At 34.0% G+C, this 22,798-nt stretch overlaps 2 protein-coding genes across 12 annotated transcripts in view; one reads left to right on the forward strand and one right to left on the reverse strand.

Moving 5' to 3' along the window:
- Positions 1–19,584, reverse strand: part of LOC100577030 (QRFP-like peptide receptor) — a 48,787-nt gene extending 29,203 nt beyond the window's left edge. For 5 of the 10 annotated variants that reach the window (XR_003306071.1, XR_003306072.1, XM_026445147.1 and 2 more), the window contains exons 1-3: positions 19,391–19,584; positions 10,000–10,410; positions 8,350–8,480 (exon numbers count right to left, since the gene is read on the reverse strand). Coding sequence is in view for 6 of the 10 variants with exons in the window: in XM_026445147.1 (XP_026300932.1) it covers positions 8,350–8,480; positions 10,000–10,132 (264 nt within the window). In the remaining 4 variants the exon portion in view is untranslated. The remainder of the gene's footprint in view (positions 1–8,349; positions 8,481–9,999; positions 10,411–19,390) is intronic. The other 5 variants (XR_003306070.1, XM_026445145.1, XM_026445144.1 and 2 more) reach the window with 2 other exon arrangements.
- Positions 19,585–20,393: 809 nt separating this feature from the next.
- Positions 20,394–22,798, forward strand: LOC408457 (protein LSM12 homolog). 2 transcript variants are annotated; one of them, XM_016916228.2, is made up of 5 exons: positions 20,607–20,623; positions 20,711–20,809; positions 21,101–21,477; positions 21,575–21,659; positions 21,723–22,798. In XM_016916228.2, exons 2-5 carry the CDS (start codon positions 20,728–20,730, stop codon positions 21,746–21,748), a joined length of 570 nt encoding a protein of 189 aa, XP_016771717.1. In that variant the 5' UTR covers positions 20,607–20,623; positions 20,711–20,727; the 3' UTR covers positions 21,749–22,798. The 2 variants fall into 2 exon arrangements, with proteins under 2 accessions (XP_392005.3, XP_016771717.1); XM_392005.7 differs by lacking the exons at positions 20,607–20,623; positions 20,711–20,809 and adding an exon at positions 20,394–20,570.

Below are 22,798 nucleotides of genomic sequence, written 5' to 3' on the forward strand. Positions count from 1 at the left end.
TTCTCATCGTGAAATCGGTATAATGATCGAGCAGAAAGTAGGGCGAACATCCGTATTCTACCTCCGCTTGCAAATAATGAATCCATGCAAGTGGCAAGCTCAGACAGAGGCGGTTCGCTCATCGATTTCCCTAGGAACGATTCATTGGTTAAAAGTTGCCGCGTGTTTTCGGGTGACGAGCAACGGCGGTGGGTGGAAAGTGGTTAGAAAACGGGAATGGAGAGGCAGGAAGGAAATGAGAATGCCTCTTTGAAGAAGCGTGTGGCCATTTATTCCGACGCGAGGCTCGAAAGACAGGCATTTACACTCGAAAAATTCGCACGAAAATGTTCACCCAGATGTCTCTATCGAGCCACCATTTTCTTCGTGCAAGAAAATTTTTGAATCCATAATATTCATTATATAAAATGAACAAAGATGATGAGTTTCAATTAAAAAAAAGAAAGAAGAAGAAAATTGGCAAATCAATTATAATAATATGAAATGTATTATTTATTATTTATTTTGAATAAATGTTTGATTAATTATCGCAAAGCTGTTTCTTCGTTCACTGATGCGCGTTAAAATAATTCCTCTGGAAATAATTCGTAAATGCAACGTTTCGTTCAAGATTTCATTTTCAGTTTTTCATCGAGTATTAATTATTGCGCATTTAATAATATCGCGTACTGATTAACAATTTCATTTGTGGAACAATGATTTAACGATTTTCGGATGAATCTTTATTGTATCCACCTCTTGTTTCTCCTTATTTTAAACTTAAATCTTTGCATCTCTTCTCGTAAATTCCTCGGAAAGGATCCGAGATCGGAGAAAAGAGGGTTGAAGAGGGTTATATCATCGGATGATTCTACTCTGGAAACTGCTGATATAATAGCATCAAATGTCACACGTTTCCTTTTTTCCAGAATCAGAAGAATCATTTCCAAAATAAAAACAGCTTTGAATTTACGACGAACGAGGAGGTCAAACGTCGAAGGCAAGTTGTCCCAAGTCGAAAATAAACGATGTTCGTGTCCGATAAAGGAATGTAGGTTACTGAATATACATACGTGTGCATACGTGTGTGTGTCTACGACTCGTTAAGAACGTCAAATAAACGATAGAATTTCCAACTACATTCGCTACTTCCGCCACTATCGATCGAGTTTATTGCCTTTTTATCCAGTGTCAATACAGCGATTGCCCTTCATTTCCACCTTTAACACCGCTCCTTTTCCCTAACCTCCGACTGGCTCGCTTTACCATTTCCTCTTCGATAGCGATAAAAAATTTCAAGGCAGAGGGAGGGGAAAAAAAAAAGAAAGGAAAAAACATATTCGATTTCAAAACAAGAAGATTTCCTCGTCTCGATCTTTACTTTATTTTTCACAACGTCCGAGAGAAAAATTTAAAAGAAATAACTTTTGCTTGACAGATTTATCGATAAAAAAATAAATAGTTCCTACTTTTTCTTTTTTTTTTTTACGTACTAACCTATCTTCCATTGCTATTTTTTTCTTTTTTTTTTTAAGTTAAAAAAATATATTTACGTCGAAACATTTTCGTTGCTTGTATCAACAAGATGACGATAGCCGATAGCCGCAAAAATAACGATTTTATTTTCGACAATACGTAACGAGGTAACTTCATCGCGGGAACAAAAAGTTTCCGTCAGAGACACGTTTCTCCGAGAAAGCTTGTCACGATGCCAACAACGACTGCCAACAGGGCGGACCGAAAACTTTGTTTACGCGACTTTTTTAGATTTTTAATTCGATCAAGGGAAACGATTTCGGCAAAAGGTGCCTCTGAAATCGTTTAATTTACTCGATCGACTCGATCCTCAAGGAGAAGAAAACAAGTTTTCACATCCGCGTGAACTTGAAAACTCCCCCAAAAATTGTTCGAAATGGAAGATTTTCTGCTCGATCGTTTTCTCGAGAATTCGATGAGATCTGATGAGAGAAAAAGAAAATGCAGCTCGAATCGATGGATGGAATTATTTCTACAATCGTTTCGCATTTTCAAGAAACTTTTATTCCCATTGTCCATAGTTGGAAGGAAATATTTCTTTAATGCAACGTACCAACTTCTTCCTACCAACTTGAGGGAACGGGAACTTTTAAATCTCGCGGTGTAAATAAGAAAAGGGAAACGTTTCAAGTTTGTGGAACGTGAATACAATACCGATGCGGTTGCACTTTAACCGAGAATCGGAGAGAAAGAATAATCGGAGAAAGATCTACGCGAAGGATAAAATTAAGTTGCAAAATTAGGAGAACCGATTCCATCGTTTAAGAAACGAGGCGTGCGAGTAGTAAAGATCGGTGTACGATCAGCCATTCATTCGATCAACAGAATGAGACTATTTCTTAAGTACGTGAGATATTTGTCACATTGATTATAAACAAGTATGTCTTCTTATTGTATTTAATTTCTTAAAATTCTTACCCCATATTAATATTTAAGAAATATATAAATATATCTAACAAAGTGATAATACGATAAAATTAGTTTCAGTTTATCAAAAAAAGATTGTAAAAATTATATGGACGCGTAAACGAAACAAGCATATAATTTCGCGATGAATTAACGGATTACGGTGTGCTAACAAATTGGCTGACATCACTAGGAGCACAGATACCTGTTGCTCCTAGTAAAGTCAGGTCGCCGTTAAACTAGACGAAACGTCGATAAAGCTTTTACCGTAAAAATGAATATCAATGAATATCATAAGGTGCCGAAAGCTTTGCCAGTCTTCGCTAGATCTTCGAATAACTTTTCACGATAACGATCCACATGAAAAATGAACGTCACATCAAACGAATAACGTAATAAATTTCATTGGATGGTAAAAAAAAAGAAGAAATCTCAAAAAAAAAAAAAAATACTTTCTTAAAATTATAATCTTCGTCGCCAGATGCACAAATATAAATAAATCGGAAAAATCGGACGAAAGAAAATTTCGTTTCGAGGGAATACGTTTCGATGTCCGGCGCATGCATGGCATATTATTCGATATAATTTTCGAGTGGGTGGTGGCAGAGAGCGTGGCCGACTTCTTCTTCAGAAGCATTATTCAATTAGACGGCGCGTTCACGCGTGACATCACCTACGCGGGACAATTTTCGAAGAGGAAGAAGAAGAAGAAGAAGGAATCTGAAGGAATTCGAGATGCAATTTTCCATTAATCCCGGAGCAGAGGATCGCTCTCCTTAAGTAATATCCTACGCGTTCAATAATTCGCGTGTGCAAATTGCAATTGCATTCGTTTGCATTCGTTGCCCTTCTTTGATTAAACGTAATGGCATCGATTTGAGTAATATCGTCCACCCTTCAACCCGAGGCGTTTGTAATTTTGTTGCCGGTTAATTCAATTTATCCGAATAGAATTCTTTGTTAGGGGTTATCACGGCTGAAAGGATATTGTTTAAGCAATCCGTTTCTATTGAGAAAGATTGCAGCCAATTTTCTAGAACACACTAGCAGAAACCACGATCTGGATGCGTAATAATAATCCATGAAAATTGGCGCTCGAAACGGGGTTACAGCCAGTTCCATGGATAGACTAAATTTACGTTTCGAATGAACCCGGCCGGCTATGACTCGCGCCTAAACACTCGCGTAACGTAAGCTTCGAGGGAGATGAAGTTTCGACTTGGCATTCGAAATCGAGGAAGATAAGAATGGTGAAAATAATATTTTCTATCCAAAAGAAGTGAAATTCGATATACTCGTGCTCAAACGTATATAAATTTCCATATTTCTTCCATTATGAAACAATTTACATTATGAAACAGTTACTGTGATAAATATACACGTCGATTCGTATCGAAACTCTTGACAGCGTGGAAATAAATCGATTGGAAATGAATCCTCGGTTTCGAATCTCTGCGATTCGACCTAATTTAACATAAAACACTTGTAACTTCACAGTCGAGGGATTTCCTGAAATTCTAACTTGCTCTAACTCCAAGTTATTAAGGAAAAATAAAAATGATGAAATATTTCTATTAGGTGAATTTCAAATATGATTAATAAGCACTTTATAGTGGATATTTGTTCCATTATTGCGACATTTTCATTGTTAAATATACGTCGATTCGGATCGAAAGTTTTGACAGGATGGAAAATTGATTGGAAATAAATCTTCTTATCGTTCCGAATCCCATAATTCAAGCTAATTTACCTTAAAATATTAGCAATAAACTTTAATTTTATCAAGAAAGGTGAAATTTCAAGTTGCAATCGAAGAAAGAAGAACATCGGAATGGTAAAATATTCGAAATTTTTATTGGACCAAATCCAAGCATATTCAGATTATAAATCTGAATATTTCAACCGAAATTCTGAATAGCGAAATGAAATACGCGAAATATTTTCAATGATAGATACGTATATCGATTCGCATTGAAACTCTTGGAACCTTTTCGAAGGGAAAACCTTTGAAAAGAAATCTTTTGAAATCGCCATTTTTCTCCCCTTTTTTTACGTACATCGCCGTTTTATCTTTCGAATTTCTTAGGCAACATCCAAGACATTAAGACTTTTCTGCGAGGGCAGAAACGGGATCCGGGCAGAAAGAAAAGCCCTTTCGCGCCAAGAACGAATAAATCTGTCGGATAACGGGTCGTTGCTTTTTCCCTCCTTTTTTTCCCTTCTACCACCGCGTAACACGAGATTAATATAAAATATCAAGTCGAGCTACTCGGCCCTAAGATAGAATAATAATGATCGAACGAACCTGTAGATCGAGTGAACCAAGCGACTCATCATCGAAGGATGAATTAATGAGGAACACAAGGCGACTTTTTCTTTCTTTTTTTTCTTTTTCCCTCCCTTAATTTGCTTGTGGAAAAAATCTCATTTGCGAAGAGTTCATCAAAATGAAAATTTTATGAGAGGAAAATTTTATTAGTCCACTCTTTTTTTTCTTTTTCCTTTTTTTTTATGTCATCTAGCAAAGGAGGGAGTAGTTTAATATTTCAAAGTTAAAAAAAAAGTGAAAAACTCGACAGAAAATCTCGCGATGCAATCAAATTTAACTTTATAATCGTTGTTCGGACAAATTTTTTTGTCGACTTATCGAGTTTTCCCCCTCCCCCTACTCGTTAATTATCCCCGCAAAAATCTTCATTCGGACGAAAAAGGTCTTTTGGCTAAGTACCATTTTATGTTGGTCCTTTTTTTTTCTTTTTTTTGCACGATAATTAAGTTTATTAAGATGGAACTTTGCGACTGTAAAAGAATTTTAACGAGGATATGGTAATTTGGCGAAAGAGCCGAAAGTTTGATCGTGGAATTAAATATTCGAGGAAACGATAGATTCTTCGACCATCAGAAAATTGCATATGATAAATAAGAAGGGAATAATTGCTGTAAAATATCCGAGTATTTATGTCGTGATGTATGTATATGAATATTTAATTTAACGAGACGCACGCATATGTTGAAAAAAATGACGCCAAAAATCTTCTTAACAGTATAAATGTGGAATAAATTACGTTTTAAAGAAAAATCCGTGAAATCTCCTCCTTTAAGAAAGTTTACTTTGCATTTTCTAACGTATGTATTTTCTGAACGAGATTTTCTCCAAGTAGTAACGCACTCCACTTCAAACGACAAACAACGATTAAAGGAATCAAAAGGTTTGTACGTCGCAAAGGATTCGCGTTCCTCTATAAATATTTCACAGAAATCAGGAATACTTATGCAAATGAATGAACATTTCTTTCATTTCAAACGTAAAGAAATCGAGCGAAGAGGTTACAATACACGGAAAATTTTTAAACAAATAATATATCTCTTACGCTCCTGGTTATACATTCAAACGTTACACGTCGAGTAAACAAATAACCAATTGAAAATAAATCAAATATTTTTAACTTCGTCAAATTTCAATTTTAATCGGTAAATTCGATAAATTGATATGAAACCCAATTAGGAATAATGATTGTCGGGAAAAGCATCGATGTTATTTACAAGCAATCTCGATACACTATTAACGTTCCTATTTTATGGAAATGTACACGAAAATATTTCCAATTCGATGTGTACAGTTTTAATACGTTGAAATAAAATAATATCGCAGCAGCAGACTTTTCCAATTATTCGGAAAATTTAGCATCGAAGATCGATATTTTTTTACCCCAACATTTCCCCCAATTGAATTATCCATTAAAATTCGTGTGTATTTTCTTTATCTCGAAAATTTCATAAAAAAATAAAAATAAAATTTATATCCCATTTGTTTCCAAAATTAATTATATAAATATCTGTAATTTATTTTCGATCAAAACAAAAATTTTCATTATCTCTGTCTGGAAAATAAAAGAAGAAGACGAAAAAGAAAAGATAATATCATTAATGTTAAAAGGTTCGAATCGATACGACAATAGAATAAATCATTAATAATAGAATAAATTATTTCGAATGACGTTAAGAAAAACGAAGAGAAATCATTGAAAAAAATTAAAATAATAACGAAACATTAATAACCCCGATTAACTCCACCATTGCCACTATAAACCAATAAGATCTTCAAATTCACGGCTATTTTTCTTTCTTAGTCGCCCTCCAAGTCAACCCTCTCCATGGCAACCCTTCTCTCTCCTCGAGTCGATTGTACATAAAGGAATCTTTTTTATCTCGGGAATGAAAATTATTAACTGCGTGAGAAAACGGGGCGAGAGCCGAAAATGGGGATTTAAATCTTGGAAAAAATGTTTCTTTGGAAAATTACTTTCGAGATAAAATAGAATCTTGTCTTCTAACGCTGGTAAAATTTAAAAGGAGAAAGTTCCTCGAACGATCATTCTAATTAAATTTATTTTATCTTGACATTCCTGGATTTTATTAATTAAAGATCTCGATCAAAAACATCGAAAAACTTGAGGCTACGAATCAGAAGAGTTAATAGAAGTTTATCTCTCTGCAAATGGACGAGAGAATTGCAATCGTTTTACTTTTCAACAATTCGCGTTCTACGTTTATAAAGAAAATCTAAAAACTTCGTACAACATTTTAACATACAGTTATAATTATAATTATTTTATCGTGGTATTTTCTTTGTTTTTTAATAAACAACAAACTTGCTGTAGAAGAAGTAATGTTTTTTAAAAAGAGATTGCCAGAACGTTAATCCACGCTTCTTAGCGAATTACGATTCCGTTTGTTTCTTTAGAAAAAGAAGGAAAACACGAAGGGAAAAGCTTCCATGTGTCATCAGCTGGTCAAGATAAAGCCCGGTAAATCCTAAACGTAAGCTGGCCGGGCTCGATTGGACCCGTCCGTGAAATAAATAAAAAAAAAAAAGAAAAAGAAAAAGAAAGAAAGAAAAAAATCGCATAAAACGAAATACAATTGTGCCGAGATATAAAAGAAGAGCTGAATCACTTTTCGTACGTGTACTCTCGCCCCGTTTCTCGGATACGTAATTTTAGAACTTGGCACAATCCGATTTTATTTTGATTCCGGTCAGAAGATCGCGGCGCCTTCCTGACACTGACTTCGTGCTCTATCTCTCCACCAGACAACGTGTCTCGATATCCTTCTCCCTGCATTTTACGACACAAAAATTTTACCATCTGTTGCTTCCTTTCCAACTTTTAAAAAAAGATCAGTTTCGACGTTTATAATTATATGCAAAAAACGATTGGCAAATAATGTCTTGAATAAAGGAATAATCGATAATTCTCTTTCACCCAAACAACCGTGAAAAATAATATTTGTAAACGAGTTATTCGTCGAATTGGAAATGAAAAAAGCTAAAGGGTTGAATGATTGAAAAATAAATAAATTTTCCACGCTTATTTTGCTTCAGATAAGCGGATCGAACTAATGATCGAAATAATCGATCGAGAATAATTCATGAACAATTGACAGCGTCGGAATAAGATGAATGTTCCGGAGATAAAATATGCGTGACAAATAGTCAATAATGATAGGATAAATTAATCTATATAAATATGAATAATAAATTAATAAAAGGAATTGCAAATATAATTTCGATGGATCAAATATCGAGAGATAAATTAAATATGATATTCGACGAGAAAATCATATTTTCTCATCGCGCTGAGAATATTAATTAAATAATAGATGAATCTTTGCAAATATATGTTTGTGAGAAACAAACGTATTTATTAAACGATAAAATTACGAAAGATTATATTTCTATTATTTATTATTTACTTTCTTCGTCGTCCAATAATTGGTAAATAATTGTTAAATAAATTATTTGCAAAATTTTCCAATATTTTCTCGCTCGACTAAAATTTTCCCGATGAAACAAAATTAATCGTTCATAAAATGGGTCCGTCGTAAAAATGTTCAGTAGTAAAATATTATATTTTATAGAGGACTCACCTTCACGGGAATGCAAAAGAGTATAAGCAAAAGATCGGCGGTTGCCAAACCGCCTAGAAAGACGTTGGTCGGTGTCGCTGGTAAAGGTCTCAGTCTGGGGCACAGCGTTGAACCAATGATGACGACGTTTCCTGAAATAAAACTGTTACTGCACTGTTTCTGCACATTCGTTTCTCATCAAAACTTGATAATTATCAACGCCCCCCTAATTAAGGCCGAGTATTAACTTTCGAGGGAATACAATCGCGAAACGATCGAAACATCATGTCGAGTGGAATCATCGTCCAACTTAAAAACACAGTGTTACACTACGCGAAATACAAAGTTTATACGACGAATCAATTTTTAGAAAATTTCCAGTTAATGTTGTTTATATTAGGGACGAGATAATGGGACGATAAAACCGTCGAGATGTTACGAGATATCGAAAGATATTTCAGTCGAATCAATGTGATTCATTGTGAGCTCAGAAATAATTATTTGTGATGGAAATTTCTTTTAATTATATACACAATAATTCGTATGTGATTTATTTACTTCATAGTTGAATTTTCATAATATTAGATATCTCTTTTTATTGACGAATGGTTTTATACAAAAATTACGAATAAGAAAGAAATAATTCTCTAAAAGATAAATTTTCGTATTGTTTTTATGGAGAATCTTTTTCTAAAATCCACCTATGTTTCACCTTTATTCCTTTTCCAGGAAATTTCCAATAGACGATAAATATGGAAATCAGATATCTGGAAACTTTTAATTAACCCAATTGATAAGCAGAATATATTCTTTCGATGGAATTATAAAAATATTCGTCCATTTCTGATTATCATATGAACAAATTTTATAATGCAGAAAAATGTATTGATAAAATTAATCAAAAATGCGTTGAAAATAAAAACGAAAATTTTCTTTCTAATTATTCACCGAACTCGTCCGATAATAAGAAAAAAACTACAACTAAGTGGCAAGTGTTTGAACAATTCTTTAGACCGAGATAACGTTTGTTCATGGTTCTAAACCATCCGACTCGATAAATTCAAAATACATTTTATTCGTAGCGTTGAAATGAAAATTGAAATTGGAGTTTAATCAATTGATCGTCGACTCGCCGATGGTGTACTGTTTTTCATCAATCCTTGATTATATTCTCCTCTCAATCGCTTCTCTCCAATTTCTGCTTTTTTTTCTTCTTTTTTCTTTTTTTCCATTTAACGTTACACTTTTCCAAATGAACGAAATAAAAGAGACTTGTAATAAAAATTCAGATTTTCAAATTCAATTTCCTATCAACGTTTTCTTCTCCCTCGTAATATATATATATATATACGAAAACAAACAAGAAAATTACAATAAAAATGGATATAAAAATATCGCGATTCTTTTCTCTCTAATATATTTTACAAAACTCTCTCTCTTTTCTTTCCTCGATAAAATTTTTAAATTCTCCTCTCCGCAAAAAAAAAGAATCGATTCCCACCCAATTTATCCACTCGTTGATCGAAAACCATCCGATCCAGGTCACTTTTGATCTCACTTTTCGTCGGCCATTTATTTACAGAGGGCAAAAGTGACCGGGCGAAAATTAAGAAGAAGAGGAAGAGGAGGAAGAAATATGATGAAGAAACGAGGCAAAGTATTTTCGCTCACCGATTAATCCGAGGAAGAACGTGAGGGAGTAGACGACGAGGACAGGCCCCAATTCCGCCCAATCGAAGTGGCTCAACGAGTCGTTGATATCGTAATCGAGAAAATCGTCCGTGGCATTTGTCTCGTTCGACATGGCTGCGATTAACTTCTTAAGAACGACACTTGAGAAGCAGGATCCACTTGTCCACCGTTCACCACCCCGTTTTCCATCGTGGCCGCCCCTCACACGCTTCGACCAACTGCATCCACAATTTTCCACGACCTCCTTCCTTCCTCCAAATTCGCGATTCCTTGCGAGCCCTTCCTTTCCCCCGCGACCACAAATCTTCCTCCGCCCTCTTTCCTTCGCATGCTTCCCTCGCCACTGCTTTTACACGCCGCCACGTCGATGCGTTGCCACGCTCTCGCCCCCTGCAATAAATAAAAGAGATCGTCAATTCGGTGTCTTAACATTTTCTGGAGAAAGATTATCGCTCGATTTGTATTATTGAATCTTGCTTTTATCATATTATTATTCGTATAATTTCGAATCTCTTGAATCTCGGATGAGTGAATCGAGATTAATTTTCGAGGAGAAAGGTTAAATCTAAATCGATCTAACTACGATGGTATCTATGATAAATCGTGACGATTTTTGATCGAGGCAAGTAAAAAATTTTCCATAATGTTAAAAGTGAAAACGTGAATGGAATCGTGATACGATTCTTCGAAGAAAATGCTGGAATATGATTCATTGGGAGGCAGGAACATTAAAAAGAAACGCAAGGGAATAGGAGATCGGTTAGATTGAGAATCAGCGATGCGAGCAACGTGGACAAACAAGCGATTCGATCGCTAAAAGGGTGTTTAACTGGTTGAACACAGGAAGGCCTGGCTTCGGTTTAAAAGCCACGAATGCCACAATCAGCAGTCTCTTAAACACACAAGCTTTGCTGTAATTTCAGCGTGTAAACGCGGTGGCCAACCGGTGCCGAGAGAACGAAAATTGCCTCCTATATTACTCTCGCCTTGAAATTCCACGTAGCAAGTAATCTCCAAATGTGCCTTTTATACCTTTATTGCCACGCTACAAATTCAAAAATACCCTCAAAAATACCTTTCTCTCCTCTCTTTTCTTATCGACGAATTTCGAAGGGAAAGCTTATTAGAAAATTTAATTAATTATTCGAACGATTCGAGACACTCGATCTTCCAACTTTCGCGAATTTTCACTCCTGTATAATCCTCTGTGTCGCAGGATAGAAGAGAGGAAGAGCATTGAGAACACGGAGCTGAGCTCTGTTCTCTGTTCTCTTATCCGCTCCGTTTGAAAAAAAAAGAAAGAAAAAAAAGCCGGGCGGAATGATGTTCGCGTTTTCAAGATTCTTTCCACGAAGCATTAAAAATCATGAAAAAACGTGGGAAATGCATCGCGCGTTTCACACAACCGTGACCTCGTTCCCTCTCTCGAGCTTCTTCGTTAAAATCTGATTGCCAATCGAGATTCGTTTCATCTTCGTCGCGGAAATTTCGATGCTGCCAAACTTCTTTATTATAATTTATTTCGCTATAAAGAATGAGGGGAAGAGATTTCTCGAAAAAGGGGTCGATCGATGAATTATCGATTCTTTTAAGGGGAGAAAAAAATGTTTCTTTCATCCTCTTTGTACTAGGAGAAGGAACGATGGAAAAAATAATAGGAAATCCGTGAAAAATTGTTGGAAAAGTCCTTTGACTTTTCTAATTATTTCGCGGCGAGATTTAATTTCACGCAGATGGATGAGACTTAATTTCCACTATGAAAGATCAAAGGCGGGGACAATTTTAAATTCACTTTTGAAGTCAAGTGATAAGCGATGTTTCATCTTTATCCTCCTTTTAGCTCTTTTTTTTTCTTTTCCTTTTTCGACAAATCCAACGTTAAACAAACGCGATAAAAATTCGAGACTAATTTCGTTTTCTTTCCTGGATGGAAAACGGTTGGAGAATGTAGAGAAAGAGAAATATGGCCCGTCATCTTGTACAGCCGAAACGATTAATTCATACCGTAATCCCTGATTGCGGTTTCAATTTGTTCGCGATTCAACGACACATTAGACTCGACGATTTGTACGGATGCCAGCCAAACGGTTCCACGCTAAACCGCGGTAAACTCATAGTTAATATGCATCGAGGAGAGATTCCCTTTATTGATTGTCGATACATCCGTCGAGGATTGACGACGTGACGAAGGGTTATCGAGGGAAGATGGTTAAGATCATTTTGAGCTAGATTGCTCGTTGGGAACAACAATGCATTAGATTCGGTGAATGGAAAATCAAGGATCGGGTAACGAAGCACTCCTCTAAACCTTCTAATTAAAACTTCTAATAAAGAAATTGAAAGATAACAAATTAAAACTTCCCCCAACGCTCTTTATTCGTTTCCATTTCATTACTTCGAATTGAACAGAATAAACGTTGTTTAACTCTGTTATTTTTGGGATACAACTCGAAAAAAATTCCCACAAACGAAGCTCGATTGACCCTTCGTGATTGGAAGCGAACACTCGTGCAATGGGGGAGAGAGAGATTATATCAATTCGAGCGGCGACTTGCACGAACACTCACTCGTGCATTCAGTGGTGATCAAATGCCAAATTTTACGAAACTAAAAAACTGATAATCTTCTTTCTTACTTTAACTTCGACAAATTTTTTATTTTTTTTCAAATAAATTAAGCAAGCGATCTGGTGGATTCCTTCACGATTCTTTGCTCGAGGCGTGTCTTGCTCGTTAAATTCTAACGAGTAATTGCCTCGCGTAAATCCCGTGTAAGTACTCGTCCAGGTGTTCACTTAGAAAATCGATAATCGCTGTACAGTGTTGGCCGCGATCTCGACGTATACACCAATCATCGAGAATCAGTTTTATAAGCTAATGTATTTTTCCTGTCTCGCGTCGAGTATCGAATTAGCCTCGAAACAATATTCCATATATTTTACGAAGGATATATTTTATAGTCTTGCGAGTTTGAAAAGTAAGAACACGCTCGTGAATATACCGGGATAAAGATTAATCGCGCGGAAGAAGATCTCGGATAAAATGGATTTTTTCGAGATATTATTTTTAATGGGCGTAAAAATGAAAAATAGAAAAGGGAAAAAACGAGAACGTTTCTCACGTTTAAGCATCGACTCGATATCTCTCTTGACGCGCTTTAAAATTTAACGCGTTATTTGATCCTCGTTTTAGGAGGAAATTGTATCCAACTGATTTCACGAGTATAGAGAAGAAGGTGAATCGCATCCATATTTCGAAAAGTGAATCTAATAAAAGAATATATATTCTCATTATCTCAAATATCGATTTCTTCGATCTCGATCCGGTACGATTTGTTTCAACTCTGATCGTTCTTCATCCATATTTTGAATCTAATAAAAGAATATATATTCTCATTATCTCAAATATCGATTTCTTCGATCTCGATCCGGTACGATTTGTTTCAACTCTGATCGTTCTTCATCGTGAAAATCGTGGAAGACGATCGAATTTCAAATTACAGGGAAGCTTTGGAACAATTTCAATTAAGAAGAAGGGAAGATCGAGAAGATTACAGCACGATTACAATCTCCGCCACGCGAAATTAGTTTGCTCTCGATATCCACCGACTTATGATCTCGGAGAAGAAACTGGATTGTCATTCGCCTTCTTTTGCGAAAGATCACGTGAATAATTCATTCCGTATTCTCCTCGTTAACGAGCAGTTTAGAAAGTTTCGAGTACACGATTCTCGTTGCTCGCTTCAACAAACTGCCGTGTAATTATCGCCGCATTAGATAAGCGACGCGGCAAATCGCGGATCAAAAACACGGAAGGAAACAAAAGGGGGGATATCGCACGCAAATCCATCCCTCTTTGAGTGGGTATATATAACGAACCTCTTGGCTCGAGCGAATTACGCGACTCGAAATCGATTGGAAAAACTCGAGATTTCACCGATAACTTGCTCGCAGCCCGACTTTAAATAATCCTTATTTAAATTTGATCAAAACTCGGCCTGTCGATTCAACTGTACGAAAATGAACTCGCAATCCGACCGAGCAACAGAATTCGAATTGGAATTTTCCATGGAATTGCGCACACGCGATCCAACCAATTTTCGCGAAACCGATTCTCTTAATCGTTCCAACGACGAGCTTCTTAATCGAATTTTCATCGATTCTTCCGCAAAATGCATTCTGCACTTTCGCTAGACAATTTTACATTTCACAATTTTATTGCGACGAATGAATTTAATTAACGAAAGGGCGGTTTAAATGATCGAACCGGTCTCTTTGGAAAATTGAAAAATTTCGAGAGAGAAAAAAAAAAAGGATTGGAAATTCAAAGGAGCGCAAATTCAAAAGGATAATAATTACGGACGTCTGACATTTTACGTTTAGTCATATTTTTTTGTGTATTTTATAATTCACTTCGTTAATAGTCCATAATTTTCTCTCGTTGAAATGAAGTGCATTTAAATCTCCATTCTTTTTCTCTCGATTGCGTCGAGAATTTTGAACGCAAGTTGAACGCAAACTCGGCTCATAATTTTCACGATCGTGGATCATAAATTACACGGAAACGAACGATGAGTTTGAAGAAGAGGAATAAGTCAACACTGTGTCGTGCATATCCCGTCGCGCGTAATTACGAAAATGACACGCGACGAAAGGAGCTTACGCGCCAAACTTCCGTTTCGTTCGCGTATAAATTGTTCGTCGAAGCTCGTTAGCCCCATTAGTTAATTTTAGATTTGTGATAAGACGTTGCGAAGATGGAGCATCGACGCGGCCATCTCTTCGTTTCATCATGTAGATTTATAGTGATCGTAAAGATGTCGATACTTGGAAATGGAATTTAATTGGGAAAAAAATGTTTTGACAATTTGCATAATTTATCTTATCTTATCCATCGGTTTTAATTTTTTCCACGTTAAACGACCGATCCTGTAAAACGATACAACATATACAATTTTTCTTCCGAAGGCAAATATTTTATTTATATGCAGACAACACTGATGTCTGCATTAATGATATCCAGGACAAAAATATTGCAACTCGAGATGAGATGTGCAAGAATTGTCGTAAAAAAAAAATATTTATACGTGTGACAGATAGTTAAAGATAATTGTATTTGTATTATTATGCAACGGAAACTCATGCATCGCAAAGAAAATGAAATGTGCAAGACGATAATCACGAATGGTTCCACGATATCAAACTTAAATGAAAAATGATAATTGAAAATCGAAATATAAGAGAACAAATTTATGTAGGAAAAATTTGGAGAGAATCTTTTTACGAGATCTTCTTCCTTTTCCACGTCTAACCGTGGCGTCTTCGCAAAACAACTTGGGAACATGAATTTTCCCAACGTTGATAACGATCGATTTAATCCTGCAACTTTTTTCCACGCAAAAACTTTCGATGTACTTAGCTTAATTGGTTTTCCATTATCCTATTTTACACTGATGCTTAACAGTATTTGACAGTAACTTTCGAATATAATAAAACCAAACACCAACGGGATAAAATCTCGATAAAAATATCTTATTCGACGAGCATCATCATCGATGTTAATTATTCATTTGGAGGAAAAATTAAATTGATTTTCCAACTTTCTAATCTAATTTCCACGCTATAACTCGCTACGTATAACTCGATTCGTTCAATCAGAATAAACTTTTTTTTTTCAAATTTTCTCTCGCCTCGCGAAAACCAAACTTTGCTAAAAGCTTGCAAATCACGTTTTTTCACGTGAAATCATCGCGTTTAAAATACGCTCGAAACTCCATACGAACGGGGAGAGACTGTTTTTCACAGAAGGGAAGAACAACAAGTCAAAACAGAAAATCGATTAGTTCCTCCCTCCCACTCCCAAAAAAATACACATCAATGTCGATAGTGAGCGGGTTCGTTGCCAAAGCGAATTCGAATTTCTGGCCGACAATCAAATTTCCTATGACAAAAGTCGGTACGCGTAGTTACGCTTTTTTGGTCAGTGATATCTCGGGATTGGAACGGGATCGGAAATCGAGAATGGATCGGAAATCGAGAATCGATCGGTAAACATCGCGGAATCTAATGACGTTCCACGATACGAATGCACAAAAATGAAATAGTATTTTCAAGTATTTTATCGACAGTTGCGCAACCGTTTTTAACAAATTTTTAAGCAACAATTTGTTCTCGTTACCGATAAGAAAATTAAATATCGCGCGGCCATATCATACCGCAATTTGCTTCTCATTTTTTTTCTGACATTCCACTATTCCCGCGATAAAAATGACAAAATGAGAGAACGTAACCAAACGCGAAAAGAAGAACGGAAAGGTCTAATCAAAATAATGAAAAGGATTAATGAAACGAGAATGTAAAGTAATATAAGTTGTTCGAAGCAAGTACAAAACCGAAATAAAAGAGTAATTGTCGATGAAACTTAATTTGCCCGTTCCACTGTTCCGCCATCAATCGAAATTTCCATAACGAAACACAATTTGTGCATTTACTCTACTGCCACGTGTTGGCAATAAACCAGTATTTATAGGACATAGCCCGGCAGAGTCTTGCTCTATTCTGAACGCGTGTAAATTTCGCGACTGGTGCTTTGCGAAACGATCGTTACAAGTCAATCATAATTCTTCCTGTGAAAAAATCCATATTATTTCAGTTTTCAGCTCGATCAAGTTACTCCGATTGTGGCGAAGCGATTTCTATCCTTCTCGAAAATATCTCGAAAATCTCTAATCATCGTATTTAAATTAAAAGGAAAAGAAATTTTTTCGAATAAAAGAATTAAGTTAGATTTCCAAAATTTCGAAATATAATAATGATCTGAAAGGGGGAATATGTTTTGAATGGAATTTTGGATTACACGTAGAGAGACGAGGGAATTTCTAATTTGGCCTAGTTCTGATATAGAATAGCCAAAAGACGGTCGCACAATGGTGCAAAACACGTGTCGCGCTAATTTATGCTCCCCGGGCCAGACACCGTCCAATCCACGTCCATGTCCGATTTTATTTACGAATTTCTGACAATCAATGTGCAATCACTCTTACGTCTATTGCGCTTGCCAATATCAACATCGGAGCGATATTCGAGAGATTAAATAATTCGCAAAAACATTCATGCATCTTTCATGAGTTTCTTTCTTTCTTTCTTTTTTTTTTTTTTTACGATAATTAAAATATTTTTTCTTGTTTCGCTATCTAACGTTCTAATATGATAAAAATTATCTCCAGACAGACATAATAAGTTAAATATAAATTTCATTTTATGACGTTCTCGATGATTAGATGTATTCCGTCGAACAGTTTTCAAGATCGCAATAATTTTAATCCTGATTAATCTATCTCGTTGAATAATATTTCGTTTTTAAAATAACGATGATTAACCAAGAAGAGAAGACTGGGTGCATAAATTTCGCGAAAATATGAATTCTTAACCGGTGTATAATAAAACGATCCGCTCGAGCGATTATTTATATGGAATTAGAAAAACACGATTTGATGAAGAACACCAGACGCGTAATAAAAGATCGATTTCGAAGTGGCGGTCGAGACAGTTCGTGAAAAACGAGGAGAGCAAACGTTGAAATTTATTTGCCGTTCGATGAACTGAACTTCGTTCCTGAGAGAGGAAAACAGTCGCGAATGATTTACATTCCTGCAGAGAAGCAGCTCGATGCGATATGCATTATTTTCCCATTTATCAACTATTCCATATGACCGTTCCTGGATATTCTTTGTCCCCGTTTCTCTGTATGTTATGGGATAAATTTTCAAAGTGTTAGGAATTCGATCGATAAATGAGACGCAGGCATCACATGTTATCGAAAACACGTAAATCGTGTGTTTCATCGATCGTGGATGAAATGAGAACGATGAAGAAATTAATTATTGATTTGTTAATAATTTAAAATTTTTATCGATAAAAAGACGCGATTCCAATTTTTTTCAACACACTTAAAAGTGAAATGAATATGAAGAATCAGGAAATTATTAAAATCTTGAGAATTGTGTTGAAACATAAGATTACAAGAAATTCATATATTCAACGTTATATATAATAAACATTTCATCAATTATGTATAATATGATAAAATGTTTCTCTCGTCAAGCTTCATGTTAATTATTATAAACAATTTTGACATTTATATTATCGTTTTGCATCACATTTGTTTTTAATTAATTTAAAGTATGTTTCGATGTTTTTACGAATTCAAGATTGACCAAACTTCTCTAATCGCTTCTCTCTTATTTAATTTATTGAAAAAAAATTTCAATTAGATTTAGAACGAAAATTTCATATCCTATAATGATTATTTAAGAATTATTTATAAAATTCAAAAATTTTCATACCAATCGTTTGTTTTCTTTTTTTGTCCGTTACTATGAGACATTATTCTATTTACATTCATATATACGATATGTATGTGTATTGGCATACGTTTTTGTAAAGTTCGTATTTACGCTTCAAGCATTATTATATCCTTGAAAAGAAAAAATCTGTTTACGATGACCTCGAGTTTCTAAGAACGACAGATGGTTAAAGCTGTTTCATATAATTTTTATTATATTTTTAGTATTGTAGTATAAAAATAAAATGAAATCTGCATATATATTTTTATATATATATATATATATATATATATATATATATATATATATATATATATATATATACAGAAATGCAAATCATAATATACGCGATTTGAATATATTTGATTAAATTGAAATGATCTTCTAATTAATTCAATAGCAAGATATTTTTATTTAAAAATATTTAAAAATAATCATTTTTAAAATAAGTATTTTGAATTATCGAAATAAGAGCCACTAACTAATTAGAACAATTATTAGTTACATAAATAATAAATAATATTTCATGTAATAACAAAAAACATATCACGAAATTTTTTTAGAAACTTCAAATAATATTGTTCAATATATCGAATTTCATATATTTCGATATCCCCTATAGCTATTAATCACATATCATACATATCGTAACATATCGTAACGTTAGATTTGAAATTGATGAAAAATTTTCCGTTGATAAACATTAATCGATTAATATTCTTCAAAAGAGCAAATAAAATGCCCAAAAGATTATCATTCTCTACAACAAAGAAGAACTATATTTTCAATTTCTCGATTACAAGATCGAAAAAACGGAAAAAATTACGAAATTATATCGAATGACTTTAATGATCAATCGATAATAATTATCAAAAAACACTGATAATATATTAAGATTTGTATTTACGAATTAAGAATACTTTCGATACAAAACTAAATGCTTTAATATTATAATTATATTTAACTCGTTGTTATTCACGATATATTGATAATTAATTTAATGTAATCAAAAATATTTTTCGCTTACCTTAAAAAAGATGTAACTGCCAAAAACGTAGTTAAACCATGTTTTATCGTATTCTACGATGTGATATGGTTGTGATGGTTTAAAACTATTCACTGATTGTATCACTTATTGTTCAAGAAGCACAAAAAAGTTTGAAATTCAATTTACACGTCACGATGTTACTTCACAGAACGGTATCTATAAACTGAAAGCCGGACGAAGCCACGCGACCGCAAAACTACCCGCCAAGCCGATTGCCCCCGATTTACCCCGAATGAAAACGAAAGTTTACGAATGTCGAACGAACGAAACCGATGCTTTCCGTAATTCTCATGTGATCTGAAATTAACAAAAAAAAGAAAAAAAAAATAAATAAAGAATATTATTATTTCAGAGTAATAATTATCTTTGTTATAATATTATTAATTAATATTATAATTTTCATTATTAAGAAATCAATTATCATAATAAATGTCTTAAAATGTCATTATAGTGACAAAATTATATTTATTTTTATATTGATAATTTTATCAAATATTGAAACATAATATAAAATTTTATAAATTAAATTTATTTAAATTATAAATTCTACTTTTTTTATAAATTATAACTTTAAAATTCTAATATTGTATATTTAATTGTACACATCATTACATCGAATTATCTACCAAATAATTTTAAAAAACATAATATAATTTTTCTATTTTATTCATTCTCTCTCTCTTTTTTTTCTTTCAAAACATTCTTAATATAAAAAAAAAATTTAATGTTAAATTTAATAATATTTAACATTTATAATGTAATAACTTGAATCATTTTAACTATGTGTTCTTAAAAAAGAAAATTATTGTTTTAAAACTCCTCACCTCATTTTTGATCACTAACAATAAGATGAACTTGTACTTCCATGTCATTCCAATAGCATGTCTCTTTTGTTTTCAAATAATATTAATTTTTCTCTGGAACGATTTGTCTTACTGGCCATAGTAGAAATGGCGCAAATAATACAAATTTCGAGGGACATTTGAAATCAGAACAGATGGCGATAGGGAGTCCGCGGTTCTAAGTTCGTAGTGAAAAATGGCCGGCGCCAACGATTGTTTCAGCATCGGGAGTACCGTGGCCTGTAAAACCTGTTACAAGGAGGAGATCGAAGGCGAGGTGCTAGCATTCGATCCACAAACTAAAATGTTAATCCTAAGTATCCTTTTCTTGTAAATTCCCTGAAAGCAACGTTCTTCTTGAAAACTACATGTATGTAGCGCTCATACGACGTTCGTTTAACATTGCCGCAGTGTAAATAACTTTAGAGCTATCTATGATAGGTTTCATGAATTTTAGCAAATGACCGCTAAGCTATGTTTCGCGATTTCACACGGGAAACGTGCAATACCGCTTGTCAATTATTTGATCATCATCTAACCAGCTACACGAAGTCAGGTTAGTTTCGTCATTCAATCAACCATGCTGGATTTTCCGTTCCTTTTTATTGCTCTGCTTATCCGTTCTTAAACGTATTTTCACGCTTCACATAATAACTTTCACTTTCATTTCTCTCAATAAATCATAAGCAGAAATATTTTCAGTCTAACAGAGAAATTAGAAATTCTTCCTTATAACCTGAGAATTTATTTTATAGCTAAATCCTCTGAAACAGAAATATTTTGAATAAAACTGTATTTAACTTTCATGTTTTATGATAACAACAATTCCTTAACTGATGTTGATCAGAATGTCCGTCATCCAGCGGAGCTCCAGCATTAAACGATGTACACATAGTAAATTTATCCTTGGTATCAGAAGTCCAAGTAAAACGAGAAGTTAGCCCTACCACTAGTGAACCACCACAAAGCCTTAATTTGCAAAAATTGAATAAAAGAGTACGTAATCAAATTGAAGAGAAAAAAAAACTGGTAATGGCTCTGCAGGCCGGAGTATCTCCAGAAGGACAAAAACTCTTCAGTACTATATCAAAGACTATCCCAGAAATTACGTGGAATGGAGCAAATATTGTTGTATTTGACAATGTCACGATTAGACCACCATATAAAGTTGATAATGTTCATGGAAATACAGAATCTGGAGCATATAAGCATGTGAAGAAAGTAGTAAGTAAAAGATTAAAAGATTAAAAAAAATGACAATATATATGTATATGTAATATGTATATATATTTTATTATTATTATCTCATTATTATTCCCAGGTTGAAAAACATATTAAAGATACAGAAGCATCACAACAGGCACAACAACAACGGGAACAGCAACAACAACAAAAACAAAAAGGAGGTGCGATGCAATAAAATTTCAAAAAGGCACTATACCACAAATAAAGCTACCATGCTTTCACAGAAGTTCCAGTCTTTGAGGAAAAGTAGGAAATGATGATAACAAGATACTAAGAAACAAAAAAAGCCACTGCAAAAGTACTACATAAGCCTATCAAGAAAATCAGCATCACAGATTGAGTTCAAATTTATTTGAATGAAAATGCACTTCACGGGAATCAAGTGCAAATCAATTATTGGAATTTTAAACGAGTACCAAAAAATAATTGATAATATCGTATGAGCAGCATTTTGTAAATCACATAAAACACACCGTACTCGATTTTTAACAAAGAGCATGATCTTTGATGAAAGATCTTTGATGATGCTGTTTATTTTATCTAATAAGCTGCCATACAATTTTAGGTTCTACTGGAACTATTGTTCATGTGCTCTGATGCAGGTGTGTTTTAGTTTAGTTTAACATTGTTACAAAATACGTTTAATAGTTGTTTACAGATTATTGATGTATGTACATGATGATAGCATGATTCAATTGCCATATGAGTATCAACTTTTTTAAAATATAAATCGGTCATCGTGGTATAATTTAAGCCCGTATGAAACGGTTCAATATATTTTTAATTACTATCGCAAGTGGAAAAACAAATGATCAACGAAAATTTTCATACGCGATCCATTCGACTTCGATGATACTGATTGAAATCTTACGTTCACTCGCTAATTGTAAAATCAATTTTTATTAAATCACTCATTATATTATATTATATCGATCTTTTGAAATTTGTAAACAAAAAAAAAAAAAAAAGAGGAGAAAAAATGTAAACATTGCACTTCATCACGCCTGCGTCGGCACGAGACGTCTTCAGTCACGATACAACATTGTAAAATGAAGGACATTCCCTTGCATAAAGCAAGTTATAAAATTGTTATTTAAAGAAACATCAACCTTGGTTTATGCAAGGGCAACCTATTCTAATAATAAACCAGGAATAATTTCATTTACAATGATGGAATACAGAACTCGTCTCGTGCCCTTTACCTTCTGAACGCGGAGAAGATATAAGACAGAAGAAAAAAAAGAAAGATTATAAAAATTAATTACATGAAAAGACACAAATAAATGTAATATAAATTCTA

This window comes from Apis mellifera, linkage group LG14, assembly GCF_003254395.2.
Source record: "Apis mellifera strain DH4 linkage group LG14, Amel_HAv3.1, whole genome shotgun sequence".
Taxonomy (NCBI): domain Eukaryota; kingdom Metazoa; phylum Arthropoda; class Insecta; order Hymenoptera; family Apidae; genus Apis; species Apis mellifera.